Source organism: Cryptomeria japonica, chromosome 6 (assembly GCF_030272615.1).
Source record: "Cryptomeria japonica chromosome 6, Sugi_1.0, whole genome shotgun sequence".
In the NCBI taxonomy this organism is placed as follows: domain Eukaryota; kingdom Viridiplantae; phylum Streptophyta; class Pinopsida; order Cupressales; family Cupressaceae; genus Cryptomeria; species Cryptomeria japonica.
Genome location: NC_081410.1, coordinates 417,965,629 through 417,981,401, shown reverse-complemented (window position 1 = coordinate 417,981,401; position 15,773 = coordinate 417,965,629). Strand labels below are relative to the sequence as shown.

Genomic DNA, 15,773 nt, shown 5'->3' with positions numbered 1-15,773 from the left:
CCACCCAAGCGCCGTCAAGACGTCTCCCCGTCTCCCTGTCCTTTGAGAGACGTGCAGACGTCTCCTTGGGAGACGTTCCTGTCTCCCTGTCCTTGGAGACGTCTCCTTGGAGACGTCTCCTTGGGAGACGTTCCAAACGTCTCCTTGGGAGACGTTCCAAACGTCTCCCTGTCCTTCGAGAGACGTGTAGACATCTCTCAAGGTACGGGGAGACGCCTAGACGTCTTCTGTCGCCCCCACGTATATGTAATGTTTAAAATTAAATTTAAAAAAAAAAGTGACTTTTTAAGTTTTTTGGGGGTTAAGGGGTAACTCTAATTGGACGTGGGCCAATAGAAAAATAACACCCGACGCCTTTAGAAAACGCAAGGGGTGATGCCCCTTGACCCCAACTTGGGGGCGTTGCCCCCAAACCCCTGTTGAAAAATATGGGGGGAAACCGCACCGATAGAAGTAGGGAAAATCTAACCTCCGATTCTGATTAGGCTCCATATAAACAACACAACTTAGAAATCTTGGTAATTGGTATTTAGATTTAGTATTTCAAATTTCCTAGTCTCATTTGAAAATGTAATTCTTATACTGTAATACTGTCATATATCTTTTCAAAACTAGTTTTTCAACTACTATATGTATATGTATAACTATATCAGCACCACCACCCCGCCACCATCCCCAAACTTAGGCCCTTGGTCCCCCCGTCCCCAACGCCCGTGGAACACTGAAAATTTGTTATATTTATATCATATATGATAGTTCCAAGTTTTGTTTAGCATATGGATGATATTTGGGATTCTAAATTTAATTTTTGTTTCTACTCTTTAGGCTGCATACATGTATATATTTATGATTTTTACATTTTTTTGTACGGACATACCCACACCCGTACCGGCAACTTAGAAAAAATCACAACTCAAAATACTGTACAACTACAGTCTACAATTCAAAACATTAGGTTTCTAGTCCTCTTGTTGTTTAGAGGATTTGTTCTACTTACAGCTTCATCCACTCTATTTAAAGAAACAGGCTTACCTCTAGGAGGTGGATAAGTTTGTAGTTATATATAGTGTCTTATTGACCATAACATGCTTATGCGCAAGTAAAGTCCAACTACCGTCGGGGTGTAGTGCCAAAGAAGCTAGCACAGGTTAATTATAATGCCACACAGACAAAGTTGGTTTATATTGGTTTAGAAAAGCTTGAACTCAACAAGTCCAATATCTTGAGTGATGAGGATTTTGGTGCAGACTTTGGGGATGACTAGAGGCATTGGGACAGTGGTCAATTGTATCTGAATTTTAAATATAATCATCATTTGGAATGACTATAATACAAATACCTTGTTATTTGGCAATTTAATCATTCAATGCAATGTGTCTAAAATTTCAAAGTTTCATTTGTCATTCCTTATACATTGTTTTATAACTTATCGTTCAAATATAATATCTATTTGCACTGTCATCCCCCCACCATCCCTAAATCTTGGCCCTTGTTCCCCCTTATCCTTGAAACTCCATGGAACTCTCATCAAAATTTAGACTATAAGATTCTAAACGTGTAAAAAGTAGCCATCCCAATGAGATGGATCAGGAAGACAAATAGTCCCACTGTAGAGAATCTAATGTGATCCCTATCAGTGTAGCAGGTGCAAGAGATGTAGAATCTCACAAAGTAGTGTGAATTTGTTGAATAAATTGCAACAACTCATCAATATGCTTTTAAAAGCAATCATAATGTGTGATTAATCTTATTTCCATTTTTGCTGATTTACTTCTATGTTTCTCATTTATTAAGATTATAAGTCTGATATAAATCTCATATGAAAGAGAAAAATAAATCCTAAAAAACAATTCCATACATTTTTTCAAAACATGTGGTTCCAAGTCTTTAGATTATTCCAGTATTTTTATCTTAATAGAGCTGAAGACTGAATAATGGCTACTTAATAAGTAATTTAGGATTTGTTGTCCTGTCTGTCATATTCCAGTTACATTCTCATTTTCATGTAGCACATTGTACTAGTGAGGCTTGTCCCCTTCTTCAATAACAAAAACTTAACCTTTTTATAAAAACATACAAAAACACAAAATAAAAATCCATGTATTTTTTAAAGGAAAGGAAATAACATCTCAATGGTACTTATAAATCTGGAGCAGGCTATAGCTTGAAACTGTTTACATGAAACATCTCCACATCATAGATAAAAGTCCATAAAATATCCACTCCTCTCTGAAAGCTACAATTTCTGAAACTTGCATTCATAGTCCTCATTCCGATATACTTAGATCTATAATATTCTCTACTTTGTATAACTTCATGAACACATAATTGCGTTCCAAATATCATCCTAATTACAACTACTACTTTTTGACTTGCACTATTTAATAATAAATAAGCTGAAGATGATTACTCATTGAAACTAGATATAAAGACAATTTAATAAAACCTTTTTCAGGTTTTACACTCTAAAAGGTTTCGAAATTCCCCCACAGGCAATGTTTATGGAGGAAAATAATCAAATGCTTACTGGCAAATACAATATAAAGGGATTAACTAATTGACATGACCACAATTTAAATCATAGTACCTCCTGTTGTGACATTTTCACACATCACCCCATTGCCAATGAGGACCCCCTGCTTTTTAGGTCCTTTTGGTCTTTTGGTTTCTGTTCTTTGGGTCTTTTTGCAGCAGTCTCTTCGGTGTCCACAATTTGCAAGTGTTTTGGGTAAATTTGATCAGGTTTGCAAGTCGTTTGAGCAAATTTGGCTAAGTCTGGAACTCGTTTGGTCCATTTTAGGGTTTTGCCCTTCAAACTTAGATTTGAAGCCTTACTTTTAGGGTTTTCGAAAAATTGAACATTGCATTGGAATCAGGGCCCTTCAAGGAACCTACCAGTTAAATTTGAGCGAATTCTGAGAAACTTTCTATTTTTAGAAAGTTCCTATTTTTTAGGGATTTCACTGCTTCCCTTGTCTTTAGTTTGCCAAAAATTCAAAATTACTATTTTTAACAATTTCTATCTTTAGTAAGTTTCTATTTTTAGTGAGTGTCATCTCACCCCGATTTGCCCTAATTTTGACATTTTGAAGTACTTACTATTTCTAGCAGGTTCTTCACAAGCAGGGGTCCTAACACTGAAGATTGAACATTCCTGAAAAATCCATGGCTAAATTCAGAAAGTCAAAAAGTAGACAGTTGATCAAAAAAATGACTGTGTAGAATTCCTTCCTGAAGTGGAAAAGCTTGAAAAATCTTCTAAGGCAAGAAAAATCACTTCAAAATCCAAAAATGGCATCCCAATCTGGAAAGGGCAAAAATGGCTAAGTCTAGAGAAAATCAAACAAGAATTCTTCATCCCATGGAAAAGGCATTCCAAGAATTGCATGGGCGCTAAAGTGACCCCATGGAGGAATTCTCCTTCACACAAAAATCCTCCACAACATGGTTTTAACGCCCAGGCAGAGGTAGAGAGCTCCAAAATGGGGGTGTGGAGGAATTTTCCTCCCAAACCCAAATTCCTGCACAACATGGTTTTAGCACCTAGGCAGAGGTGGAGAGCTCCAAATAGGGGTTGTGGAGGAATTTTTTTCCTTGGTCAAAATTCATGTGGCATACCATTCCAACACCCAGTCTAAGGAGATGAGCGCCAAACTAAGGAGGAGGAGGAATTTCTTCCCAAGGAAGAATTCCTCCACAGGGTCAATCGAGCGCCCAGGTAAAGGTATAGAGCACTAGACATGGGGTCAGAAGGAATTTTCCTCCTCAAGCAAAATGTCTCCATGACATGAATTTAGCGCCCAAGGTTGAATTGGAATGATTGATCCAGGAAGAAAATAGGAATTCCTCCACAAGGAAGAAATAGCGCCCATGATTGTAAGGAAGGCGTGGAATTTCAAGCATGGAAGAAATTCAAGATTCCTCTCCCAGGGATAGAAATTCATCAAAGATGAAGAAATTTCAAGATGAATGAGAAATTGGCTAAGGGAAAGAATTTTCTCTCTCTTGAATTTTGAAGCTCAAAATTGTAAAAATTCCTAAAAAATAGGAAAGATGATAAATTGATCAAAAAATTTCTTCCCAGAAAATTACACCCGAGATGAAGAAATTCTTGGAAAAAGTGAAAAATTGACTAAGTGTCAGAAATTCCTTCCCTCAGGACAGAAAAGTGTTGGAAATTCCTTCCTTCGGGACAAAATTCCAAGAAAGTGAAAAATTGACTATATTAAAAATTCCTTCCTTCAAGACAGAATTCTTGGAAAATGTGAAATTTGGCTAAGGATTGAAGAAATTCCTTCCTCAGGGGTAAAGTAGAACCAAGGTCAAGATTGGGCACCAAAATGAGGTTAAGGAGGAATTTTTCGTCCACATCAAAATTCCTTCACCATGGAGAAAATATGCTCTAGGAAAGGAATGGGTGCCAAAATGAAATCAAAGAAGAAAAGTCTCATTTTTAGAATTCCTCCACTTCCTGGCAAATGCACTCCAGGACAAGTAGAAAATACAAAAAACATGATTTGGGAGGAAAATTTCAAAAATTCCTTCCTCTCAGGTTGACAAAATTCCTTAAGCGCGAAAAAAATGACCTCAGTGGTCAGGAAAACCTTCCTTCAGGATGAAGTATGAACTAGAAGGCAAAAAAATTCCTTCAGGACAAAAAAAATCTCTCTTCGAGAAATTTCTCTCCACAAGAATTCCAAATGTGCAAGATTCCTGCAAGAGCGGATAAATCTATTAAAATTCTTCCAAGGCAGGAAAATCTTCCAAAATGTCTTTTGTGAGCTCGGAATGGAAAGATTCTTGTAAAGGATGAGTTGGCGACATGCAAATAGAATATTTCATATTAATGAAGCACAACCAGGAAAATTATAAATGACGACGGGGTCCATTTGCATGGTGAGAATCTATTAAGTAAATGAAGGCATAGTAGCGCATTCATTGCTAGAATATTTGACCAAGGTGGCGGCTAATTCATTGTATGGCAGCCATCGTATTTAATGCAGTGGTGGACCATCTTTTGCATGTAACCGATTTTGGAAGTGATGGTGCATTCAATGCACATTGGGCAATTTTTTTAAAATGGTAAATTTAATGCACAGTGAACGCCATTTTTGGCAAGAATGCAATTAATTCATAATGGGCATGATGGGCATTTCACGTTTATTCCCACCTTGTTGCATCATGTGTGTGGAATCTTTTGGGTCAAACCCTAATTAGGGTTTGCATGTAATCAAAGCTGGAGGCCTATATAAGGAGGTGACCCCTTCATTTGTAAAGCAAGGAGATTTGTATGAAATTGTTGCAATAAGTTATTGAGATAATAACAGTGATACATTGTTCTCTGATGGTGTTCACTTAAGTTATTTTTCAAAACTTGCATGGTTTCACCTTCCTCACATAGTAGAATTTTATTTTCCAAGCAATTAGATAAACAAAGTTGATTGCAGTGTTTTAAGGTGAACATTGCTTGCTCATACGTTTTGTTGATAGATGATTTTTATGAACAGTGCAAGGTTGGACTGAGTTATTTTATGTGCGCGCTTAATCTGAATTGTGGGATGAATATTGTTCTCTGATGGTGTTCATCAATGGTTTAAAATCCTTCAAGCACAACCTTTGAAGATTGCACCCGCTTCATGTAGTTGTCTTCTAGTGGTGAAGTGAAGTGCAGTTGATCTCATCCGAAGCATTGCTATCTATTGAGTTCTTAAATTTAGCTTAGTCTTCCTAAACCCTTTTGTCAAGTTATAGTAATCAGATTAGATAAATTATAATTCACACAATTGCACAGTTATTATCCTAGGAAAACCTTCCTCTTGAAGGTAGAAAAACCCAACAACAAAGTATCTCAATTACTTTCAATAATATGACATCTATCTTTACAATGAATTGCTTTACTCTTTGAAGCAATATGACAAAAATGGATTCACCCTAGACTACAATAAGTAATACAATCTGTTGTAGAATTATGTACTGCAGTAACTATCACACAGATAATTATCGATCTGCAATGAAGGATAAATGATCTACTGTAAGTCGATCTGCAATGAAGGATAAATGATCTGCTGTAAGTCGATCTGCTGGAGGAGTGAATCGGACTGCGATATAATATATCGAACCTGCTGTGATCTGACGTGATTGTCTTCTTCACTGTATGTCCTTTAACATCAGAAATGATCCGAACTTTATATCGAACTGGGTGTGCATCCAAGCAATGCGACTTTCCAATAGTCGACCTCTTTGCAAATCATCACGTCTCTTGGTTCATATTGGACATGATATAAAGAGCACAACTTTTTGAAGGTGGCGGATTATTTAAGCAAACCGTTCTATTAAAATACGAAACTCGAAAAATATATAAAAGTCGGATATTAAATGTTTATTGAGGATTCGACCGAAGCTATTCATCAACACTCCCTCTTAGCTAGGGAGGAATCCTTTTTTAACATCTGAGTTACATAGTTATGGTCACTCCCAAAGAGTGAGTGTACACAAATGCTAAGTCATGAAGTCTCTCACATGACATTCACCATACCTACTCGTAGAGGGTGAATCCACCATACCTGCTCGCAGAGGGTGGAACAAGGGCTGGAACCTCAAACTTCTCTCACAGAGAAGAATGCACTACAAGGGTTGATACCTCAAACTTCTCTCGCAAAGAAGAATGCATAACAAGGGCTGATACCTCAAACTTCTCTCACAGAGAAGAATGCATAACAAGGGTTGATACCTTAAACTTCCCTCACAAAGAAGAATGCAAAACAAGGGCTTGCACCTCAAACTTTTGTCACAGAGAAGAATGCATCATAATACATATTGAGACTCCCTCTCAGCAAGAGCTTCATTTTCCACAATTCCAATCTTGTCTCGAAAATGTACAAATTTCACTTTCGCAAGAGGCTTGGTGAAAATGTCAACCGTCTGTTCCTCACTACAAATGTATCTCAACTGAACAGCATTCCTTTGTACCATATCTCTGATATAGTGGTATTGAATCTCTACATGCTTTGTTCTCTCATGAAACACGGGATTGACTGAAAGCTTCACACAGCTTTGGCTATCACAATGTATGATGGTAGGCTCCAATGATTGACCAAACAATCCTGCAAGGAGTTTACGAAGCCACACTGCTTCGCGAGTTGCTACACATGCTGCAATGTATTCTGCCTCTGCAGTGCTCAGAGCTACTGAAGATTGCTTCTTGCTACACTAGGAAATCATAGCAAATCCCAAACTGAAGCAACAACCAAAAGTGCTCTTCCAATCAGTAACACTTCCTACAAATCAGAGTCAAAATATCCTTCAAGAATCAGGTCCATACTGAAAGAGTATTTCAAGCCATATCCAACTGTGCCACGCAAGTATCTCAAGATATGCTTGACTGCAACTAGATGTATCTGTCTAGGTTCACGCATGAACTGACTAAGTGCACTCACTACATAACAAATATCTGGTCTAGTGTTAACTAGATACATTAGGGACCCAATCAATTGCATGTACATAGTAGGGTCCACAAGATCTGAACTAGCTGCAGCTTCCCTTAATTTCTTCAAGTTACTTTCCATGGGTGTGGACATAGACTTACAATCTGTAATTCCAAATCTCTTCAAGATATCAATGGTGTATTTTCCTTGACTTATGATAATCCCATTGGACCTTTGCCACACCTCCAACCCTAGAAAGAAGTGCATAAGTCCTAAGTCCTTCATCTCAAATTCGGAAGTCAACTCCTTACATCTATCAATGAGATGATCTTCTCCGGTAACAAATAGGTCATCAACATAAAGTACCAAGATCAACATATCACCATTGAATACCTTGAAGTAAAAGTTTGGACCAGCATCATTCTTGCAAAAACCCAAACCCACTATGTATCTGTCAATTCTTTCATGCCAAGCCCGAGGAACATGTTTAAGACCATATAGGGCTTTCTTCAATTTACACACATGAGACTCTTTCCCATGAATCACGAACCCCTCAGGTTGCTCGATGTAGACTTCTTCTTCAATCACGCCATTGATAAAAGCAGTCTTCATATCCATCTGATGCAACTTCCATCCCTTAGTTGTTGCAATAGCAATGATGGTTCTAAAGGAAGTATAGCGAGCAACAAGGGTAAATGTTTCTTCGTAGTCTATTACCTCTTGTTGAGAGAAGCCACGAGCCACAAATCTAGCCTTATACTTTTCAATGCTACCATCAGCTGCATGTTTTATCTTGTACAACCACTTGGAGGATACAACAGACTTCCCTTTTGGTCTAGGCACAATATCCCAAACATTGTTCTTGAGAATGGATTGATACTCCTCATTCATTGCATCTTTCCAAACTTGTTGTTTTGCGGCTTCCTCTACACTAGAAGGTTCAGACTCAATAAGATTACACATTAATGCAACATAACCAGAAAATCTATGGTCTTTTGCTTTATTTGAATGTTCCTCTAGGAGCGACAAATTGTTCTACTTCTTGCATATTGTTTCGCACCCAAAGAGATCTCTTTGAAGACACAACAATATCTCTGGGCCCATCAATGGGATCCAAGGGTTCAACTGGATCATTACTCATATCAGGTTTTGTAGTCTCCCTCTGAATCTCAAGAGCATGATCAACATCCACGTCTTGAGGAGTCTCATCATCTATCTCCATGCATGAGCCCTTTGATTTCCTGAATGCAACATCTTCCTCAAATGTGACGTCCCTGCTAACCTCTATTTGCTTCTGTCCAGGAATGTAAATACGGTAGGCTTTGGAGGTTTCACTTAAGTATTCCTCTCTTGCCAGAAGGCTCCAACTTGGTTCTCTTGTCCTTGGGAATATGAACATACACAGGACAACCAATATTCTCAGGTGGCTGATATTGAGCTTGATACCTGAGAAGGCTTCTTCAGGAGTCATATTTTCTAATATCCGATGGGGACATCTATTCTAAACATACAATGTTGTTCTAGAGGCTTCCGCTCATAGAAAAATTTGAAGGTCTTGATCATGAATCATAGCTTTTGCAGCTTCAACTATAGATTTGTTCTTCCTTTCAGCAACCCCATTTTGTTGGAGGTTGTAAGGAACACAGAACTCCCTCTTGATCCCTACCTCGATACAGAAATCACGAAAGCTACCCGAGGTGTATTCACCTCCATTATCAGACCTTAGAATTTTGATTTTCTTTCCAGATATATTTTCTACAAGAGCTTTAAACTCTTTAAACCTACCTAGGACTTCATCAGACTCTTTAGACCTTAAAAAATAAATCCAAGTCTTCTTAGAGTAGTTATCTATTAAAGTTACATAATACAAACATCCACTTAGGGATGGAATTGACATTGGACAACATAAATCTGAATGTACAAGATCTAGTATTTCTTTAGACCTGCTTTCACTGCTATGAAAAGGACTTTTAATATTTTTACCCATAGCACAACCTTTACAAGTACTATTATTTACATGAATAAGTTTAGGAATACCTTTTACCATCTTTACCAAAGATGGAAGAGCCCTAAAGTGAAGATGTCCAAGTCTTTTGTGCCAGAGTTCACTGGAACTGGAAGAATCATGAATAAGAGCTTGAACTGAGAGAGTGGAGAGTTTGTATAAACTCTCATGTCGATTTCCGATCACACGAGCAGTCTTGATGCTGGAGTTCTTAGGCCAAGCAAGAACTCTTCCTTCAGAAAATGCAATTTGATATCCCTTATCCTGCAAGGCTTAAATACACACAAGGTTTCTCTTGATCCCTGGTACGATCAATACATCACTTAGGTGTAGCGAAACTCTAGATTCAAGTTTTAGAGATGTAGCACCAACTCCTCTTACAGCATAGCAAGCATCATCCCCAATAATGACTTGGAAATGTGACTCTTTCTCCACTAGATCAGATAGGTGCTCCCGATGACTGGTGATATGTCGAGAGGCTCTACTATCAATTAACCATGTATCACTGTCTATAGGAACATTGCTTGATAATGCTGATATGAAAAGAAAACCATTGGAGTTATCTTCATTCTCCTTCTGAGATGAGACTTCATTGATGTTTGCTCCTTGATGATTAGGTCTTGTCAAACAATCCTTTGCAAAGTGACCAAACTTGTCACACCTAAAACACTGGATGCGAGAGAGATCTTTCTTCCTCTTCCTAGAATCAGGTGCAGAATCTGATTTGAAATCTCGCTACTTTTTGAAGTTGCCCTTCTTCCAATACTTTCGTTTCTTGGTAGATTGAGTGGCAAGAACATGTGTATCTTCATTTTGAGAATTCTTGACGATTCCTCTGGTAGTCAATCTTGATTCTTCTTGAATACAATTTGCACGGAGTCAGTCAAACTTAGGTAATTTTGACCTTCCACTTATGCTTTGGATAAATGGCTCCCATGAACGAGGCAGACCATTCAAGGCTAGCATAACAAGGTCTTTATCTATCACTTGATCCCCAATTGCGCATAGTTGATCTCTCAATTCTGAAATTTTCATGAAGTAGGTGATGATTGAATCTCCTTTTGCCATCTTCACTTGGTGGATTTGCTATCTCAAGGCAAGAGCCCTACTTACATTGTTAATCTCATATAAACCCTCCAAGGTCTTGAACATATCTCTCGCAGTTGTCATCTTGGAAATGAGAGGTACCAAATGATCCCTCACGGAGTCGATTAATGTCTTCTTTGCTTTGATTGCATTCTTCTTGAATTGTAGTTTCTCCTCATGATCTTCAGGTTCAGATAAATCCTTTTCCTCTATGAATTGAAGAAGATCATTTTTTTCAAGTGCGATGAGCACTCTAAACTTCCATGAGGTGAAGTTAGATGTGCCTTTAAGCCTATCTTCGACTTTAAGACCGTTCACCATTTTCGAGACTTAGAGGTACTGCTCGACGGAGAGAGAGGAGAGAATACTTAGAAGTTGTATAGAATCTGATCACGATCTTCTTTCACCGTGGCTCTGATACCATGTTAAGTTATAGTAATCAGATTAGATAAATTATAATTCACACAATTGCACAATTATTATCCTGGGAAAACCTTCCTCTTGAAGGTAGAAAAACCCAGCAACAAAGTATCTCAATTACTTTCAATAATATGACATCTGTCTTTACAATGAATTGCTTTACTCTTTGAAGCAATATGACAAAAATGGATTCACCCTTGATTGCAATAAGTAATACAATCTGCTGTAGAATTATGTACTGCAGTAACTATCACACAGATAATTATCGATCTGCAATGAAGGATAAATGATCTGCTGTAAGTCGATCTGCTGGAGGAATGAATCGGACTGCTATATAATATATCGAACCTGCTGTGATCTGAAATGATTGTCTTCTTCACCGTATGTCCTTGAACATGAGAAATGATCCGAACTTTATATCGAACTAGGTGTGCATCCAAGCAATGCGACTTTCCAATAGTCGGCCTCTTTGCAAATCATCACGTCTCTTGGTTCATATCGGACATGATATAAAGAACACGACTTTTTGAAGGTGGCGGATTATTTAAGCAAACCGTTTTATTAAAATACGAAACTCGAAAATATATAAAAGTCGGATATTAAATGTGTAAGGCCAAAGGCCCTTTACACATTTGATAGCAAATTCGATTATTGAGGATTCGATCGAAGCTATTCATCAACACCTTTCCCCTTTAATTTCAGTTCATTCCAGTTCAGTTCTTTCTAAGTAGAAGCATCACATAATTGCTATATCCAATGATGAAGTTCCAGCCACAACAAAGAAGTGAAAGAATGATCCAAACGTAAGCCCTTGGATTACCAACAAACATCAAAGCCAAACAAGCCTGTATCCATTAGAAAGTCGCTAGTACGCAATTGGAACCTTGGAGTAATTGTATGATCTTCATGCAATCTTAGCATACACATGATTTTGATCAAGAGAGGATAAGGTGACTGTTGGGAAACTTTATTCTATGTTTGGCGTGATCACAAAACGCACGTCAAGACCTCCCTCAACATTGTTAAAGATACGAAACAACATATAAGATCTAAAACATAATAAAGCACTAATTATATTAAAATATTAATAAATGTATAAAAAGATAGGAAAATTGATACTAAAATGTGAAAGTCAAAATATGTAATATAACAATAGTACTTAAATTTTGTATAGGAGAGTAGTTACCAATTGTTTAAACCAGATAAATCCACAAAAAAGATTCAATCCCTCATATACACATTCCTACATAAAAGCTAGAATTTTGGAGCGTTGCATTTATTACTCATTGTAATATGCTTACATATATGATCTTCTCTAATTTGTATTAATTCATGAGAACTATGGAAGCATCACATCCATTTTAAAATATTATACCTACAAGTGCACTATGGAATTAGAAATAAACTAGACATAACAATCATTAGTTGACCTAGATGTAATGACTTAATAATCTTCTGATTCTGAACTTTAACACAGAAAACTTGAAGGATTTGTTGGCAGGTATATAGGAGATTAACCAACTGATGTGATCATGTGAGCATGATTTAAATCTACTTACCTCCAGTGTTGTCTACAAATGGAAAATGTGCTTGTCTGTGGTTGGCAGCGTTCTGTTATACCTTTTAATTTCCAGAATATGTCGATTGGGTGTGAGATCTAATCTTGCTGCTGGTTGACAATCATAGAGGACTTTTGGTCATGTCAAAGTTGAGGTCTGGTAATACTTTTTGTAATGGTCTTTTGAGATATGCTGTTGAATACGTTTTCACTCAGATTCATATTTGGACATCTCAGATGTATGTACTCAGTTTTTTTCGGTTAATATAATACAGTGTGATCCCCCTAGGATCACTCTTACTGTTGTATATATTTTTATAATGATAAGATCTTAAGTATCATGTAGAGGGGGGGAAAAGCAAAATATGGTATTCCATAACCTTTGCAAAATTCAACATTCTCAGTCTCTATCGTCCTAGTATGCCAACTAGGTTCAAGAAAATTCCACCATCTCTACATATAGAAAGCATAGCATGCATACATTGGTTTCTAACAATAAAATGCCAGATAATGTTCAAAGCAAGCATGGACACACTCCAAATTGTAAGGTAAGATATTTCAGATAATGAAGAATATAAAAGAAGATGCACGTTGCTCAATTACAAACTGCCAAATAATGTCCAAAATTTGCTCCACTTAGGACAACAAAAGAAAGAATAGTCAATCACACCAACTACAGTAGAGTGATTAATTATACTCAAATTTTAAGTATGTTGCAATCGTTTTAAACAAAAATAGCATCTAGGTCCCATTTCCAGAAAATGAATTTCAATAAGTGTGCAATTACATGCCATGTGTTAATTCTACAAATAAAATGCCTACCATCAATTAAATAAATGTAAGCAAACCTTTTCTCAAAATAATCAATAGGAAAAGAAATAGACTTCCTAAAAAAGCATTTTATAGAACTCATAAAACCCACTCACAACAGTTCACAAAATGATCTAGCACAGATTACAACACAAGTAACATTATAATCTATGCTCTCTAGTCTACCACAATACGATTAGAAAACAAGAGAAAATACCTTTTCCAAACAAATACCAAAGGAGTGACCATGTTGCAGCTTCGTCAATCAACATTTGAGCCTTTTGTCGCATTAAACGGTCTTCTATTATGCGATGCCTCCCAGTAGCCTCTTCTCTACAGAAAAGTATGTCAAGAATACATGCAAGAAAGAAAATGATTTCACTCTCTATACACGAAATATCTGACCATTTAAGTTATGGAAAACAAATTACTTGCAATGTTATGTCCTCCATAAGATGATAAGCACATTGCACAAACAATGTTCACCTGCCAGCTTGTTTAAAATAATTTAATTGATCACAAACTTGGTCTGATTTCAACTTACCGTTGCTTCTTTAAGCATACTCCACTATAATTAAAACATAGCTAGCCATGATGATGCAAAAACTTAGAACAAGGACAAATAATATATTGAATTTAGATGACAGAGAACATAAACCAAGGGAAGAGCCTCTAACATCACAACTGTGAGGAACACTGCACGAACTTATAGTTTAACATTCATGAGATCGGCATTTGTAATTTACATTTGACCAGCAACACACTATAATTTATCCTATTCCAGCTAAGAATTTTAGCAAGGCTATATATTTCATTACTCACAGACACTTTGTTACCTCTAATCCTCTACAGCACAAGCACAATTCTGCACAGAGACTCTATGAAATAACATCTCTTCCAATAAAATAACATCTATTAGCTCAAAAACTACATATTCTACTACAATAATACTCAATAAAAATTAGGAATTTCATAAATGCCCAGAACATGCTATAAATGTAAAACACAACTTCAGCCCTGCATTCTGTTCCATCATTTTATCTATTGTGCAATCAGTGCATTAAAATCCCTTCATTACCTTTTAAGCTTTTATTTTATGAGTTAAGACTGCCAACATGGATTATTTTCAATGTCACAATATGCAGACTTACCTAATTAGTTCAGACACCTCCCGACAAGTAGTTTCAAACTGGAGTATAAGATCAGCAAATGAAATGAATCCTGCAATTTCCAACCTCCCACGTAAGAATTAAGGAATCAGATATGTTTCCAATGTTATACAAGACATTGTTCTGAACTTTACAAAACAAATGAAGCATAAATTTGAATCAAATTTTCAACCAAGAATATAAGAAAAACCAATACTCTCTGTATTCAAAGCACATTGCAGTATAGCACATCAACAAAGATAGATAATCATCCCAAATCAACAATAACACGATAAATTTCTATAAACAAAATCAAAATGTTGTTGCAAGAATACAACCATTTGTATTTGCTACTGCTTGCAACACAAATAGCCACTAACTATGAATAGACTGTGCATGGCTTTGCAAGCATGCACCAATATAGTTCTAGATAATCGTGCACAGATTGTATTTTAAAGAAGAATGTATGTTAGGATACATGCAACTTGCAGTTTGCTTTATAGTTAGTTTATGCATGATTCTATGCATAGTTTAGGCAGTGCCAGGAGACAAGGACCTCTATATACATCCAAAACTGCAAACTTTGGTATACAGAAACAAAGGTAGTGTAATGTCCACCCCTGATTTTTTTTTTGTTTAGTTGATAGAAATAGACAGAAATGAAGAAGTGTTTGTTTCCATGTTTCATTCAACAATATGATTTGCATATATTGAAAATATCATAGTATTGCAAGAGAAATCTTGGTGTTACATAAAAGCATAAAATAACTCAATTACAATATCAAAGAGAATTGATTTACAAACTGAAATCAGATTCAAGTAATTATTATCAGACCTATTCATGAACCAAACTTTGCATTTTCAGACCTTCAAATGTACAGCAAACACACTCCAGCTCGTCAAGAAAGTGTAAGTGCAAGTGCCAATCAACCCCAAACTGTTTCTTCTCATTAACCATCCATTATTCGATGCAAGGGCACCTCAGAATGCAGATTGCAGACCTCTGATATTGCAGATTTTAGTTCAGTCTGAAAACACCAGTCGAGGAATTACAGACCTCTGATATTGCAGATTTTAGTTCAGTCTGAAAACACCAGTCAAGAGGAATGGTACGGCCTCCTTGTAGGTGCATTGTTGCCTTTAAAATCGGTTCTTTTCCAAACACCACAAATGAATGCTCTAAAGAAAGTCACCCAGCTAAACAATACCCAGATTTATAGCTATCCATCTCACAAAGATATGAGCAAATTTATGTTTCCCAGCTACTCACAAAAAGCATTTCCAGAACTCAGAAAATCCACACTAGCACTCAAAAATTGAAT

At 36.7% G+C, this 15,773-nt stretch overlaps 1 protein-coding gene across 1 annotated transcript in view; it reads right to left on the bottom strand.

The window, feature by feature from the left end:
* LOC131039025 (nuclear pore complex protein NUP107) overlaps window positions 1-15,773 on the bottom strand; it is a 260,469-nt gene that overhangs the window by 164,770 nt on the left and 79,926 nt on the right. The window contains exons 3-4 of the mRNA XM_057971667.2: window positions 14,455-14,524; window positions 13,521-13,636 (exon numbers count right to left, since the gene is read on the bottom strand). Coding sequence (XP_057827650.1) covers window positions 13,521-13,636; window positions 14,455-14,524 — 186 coding nt within the window. The remainder of the gene's footprint in view (window positions 1-13,520; window positions 13,637-14,454; window positions 14,525-15,773) is intronic.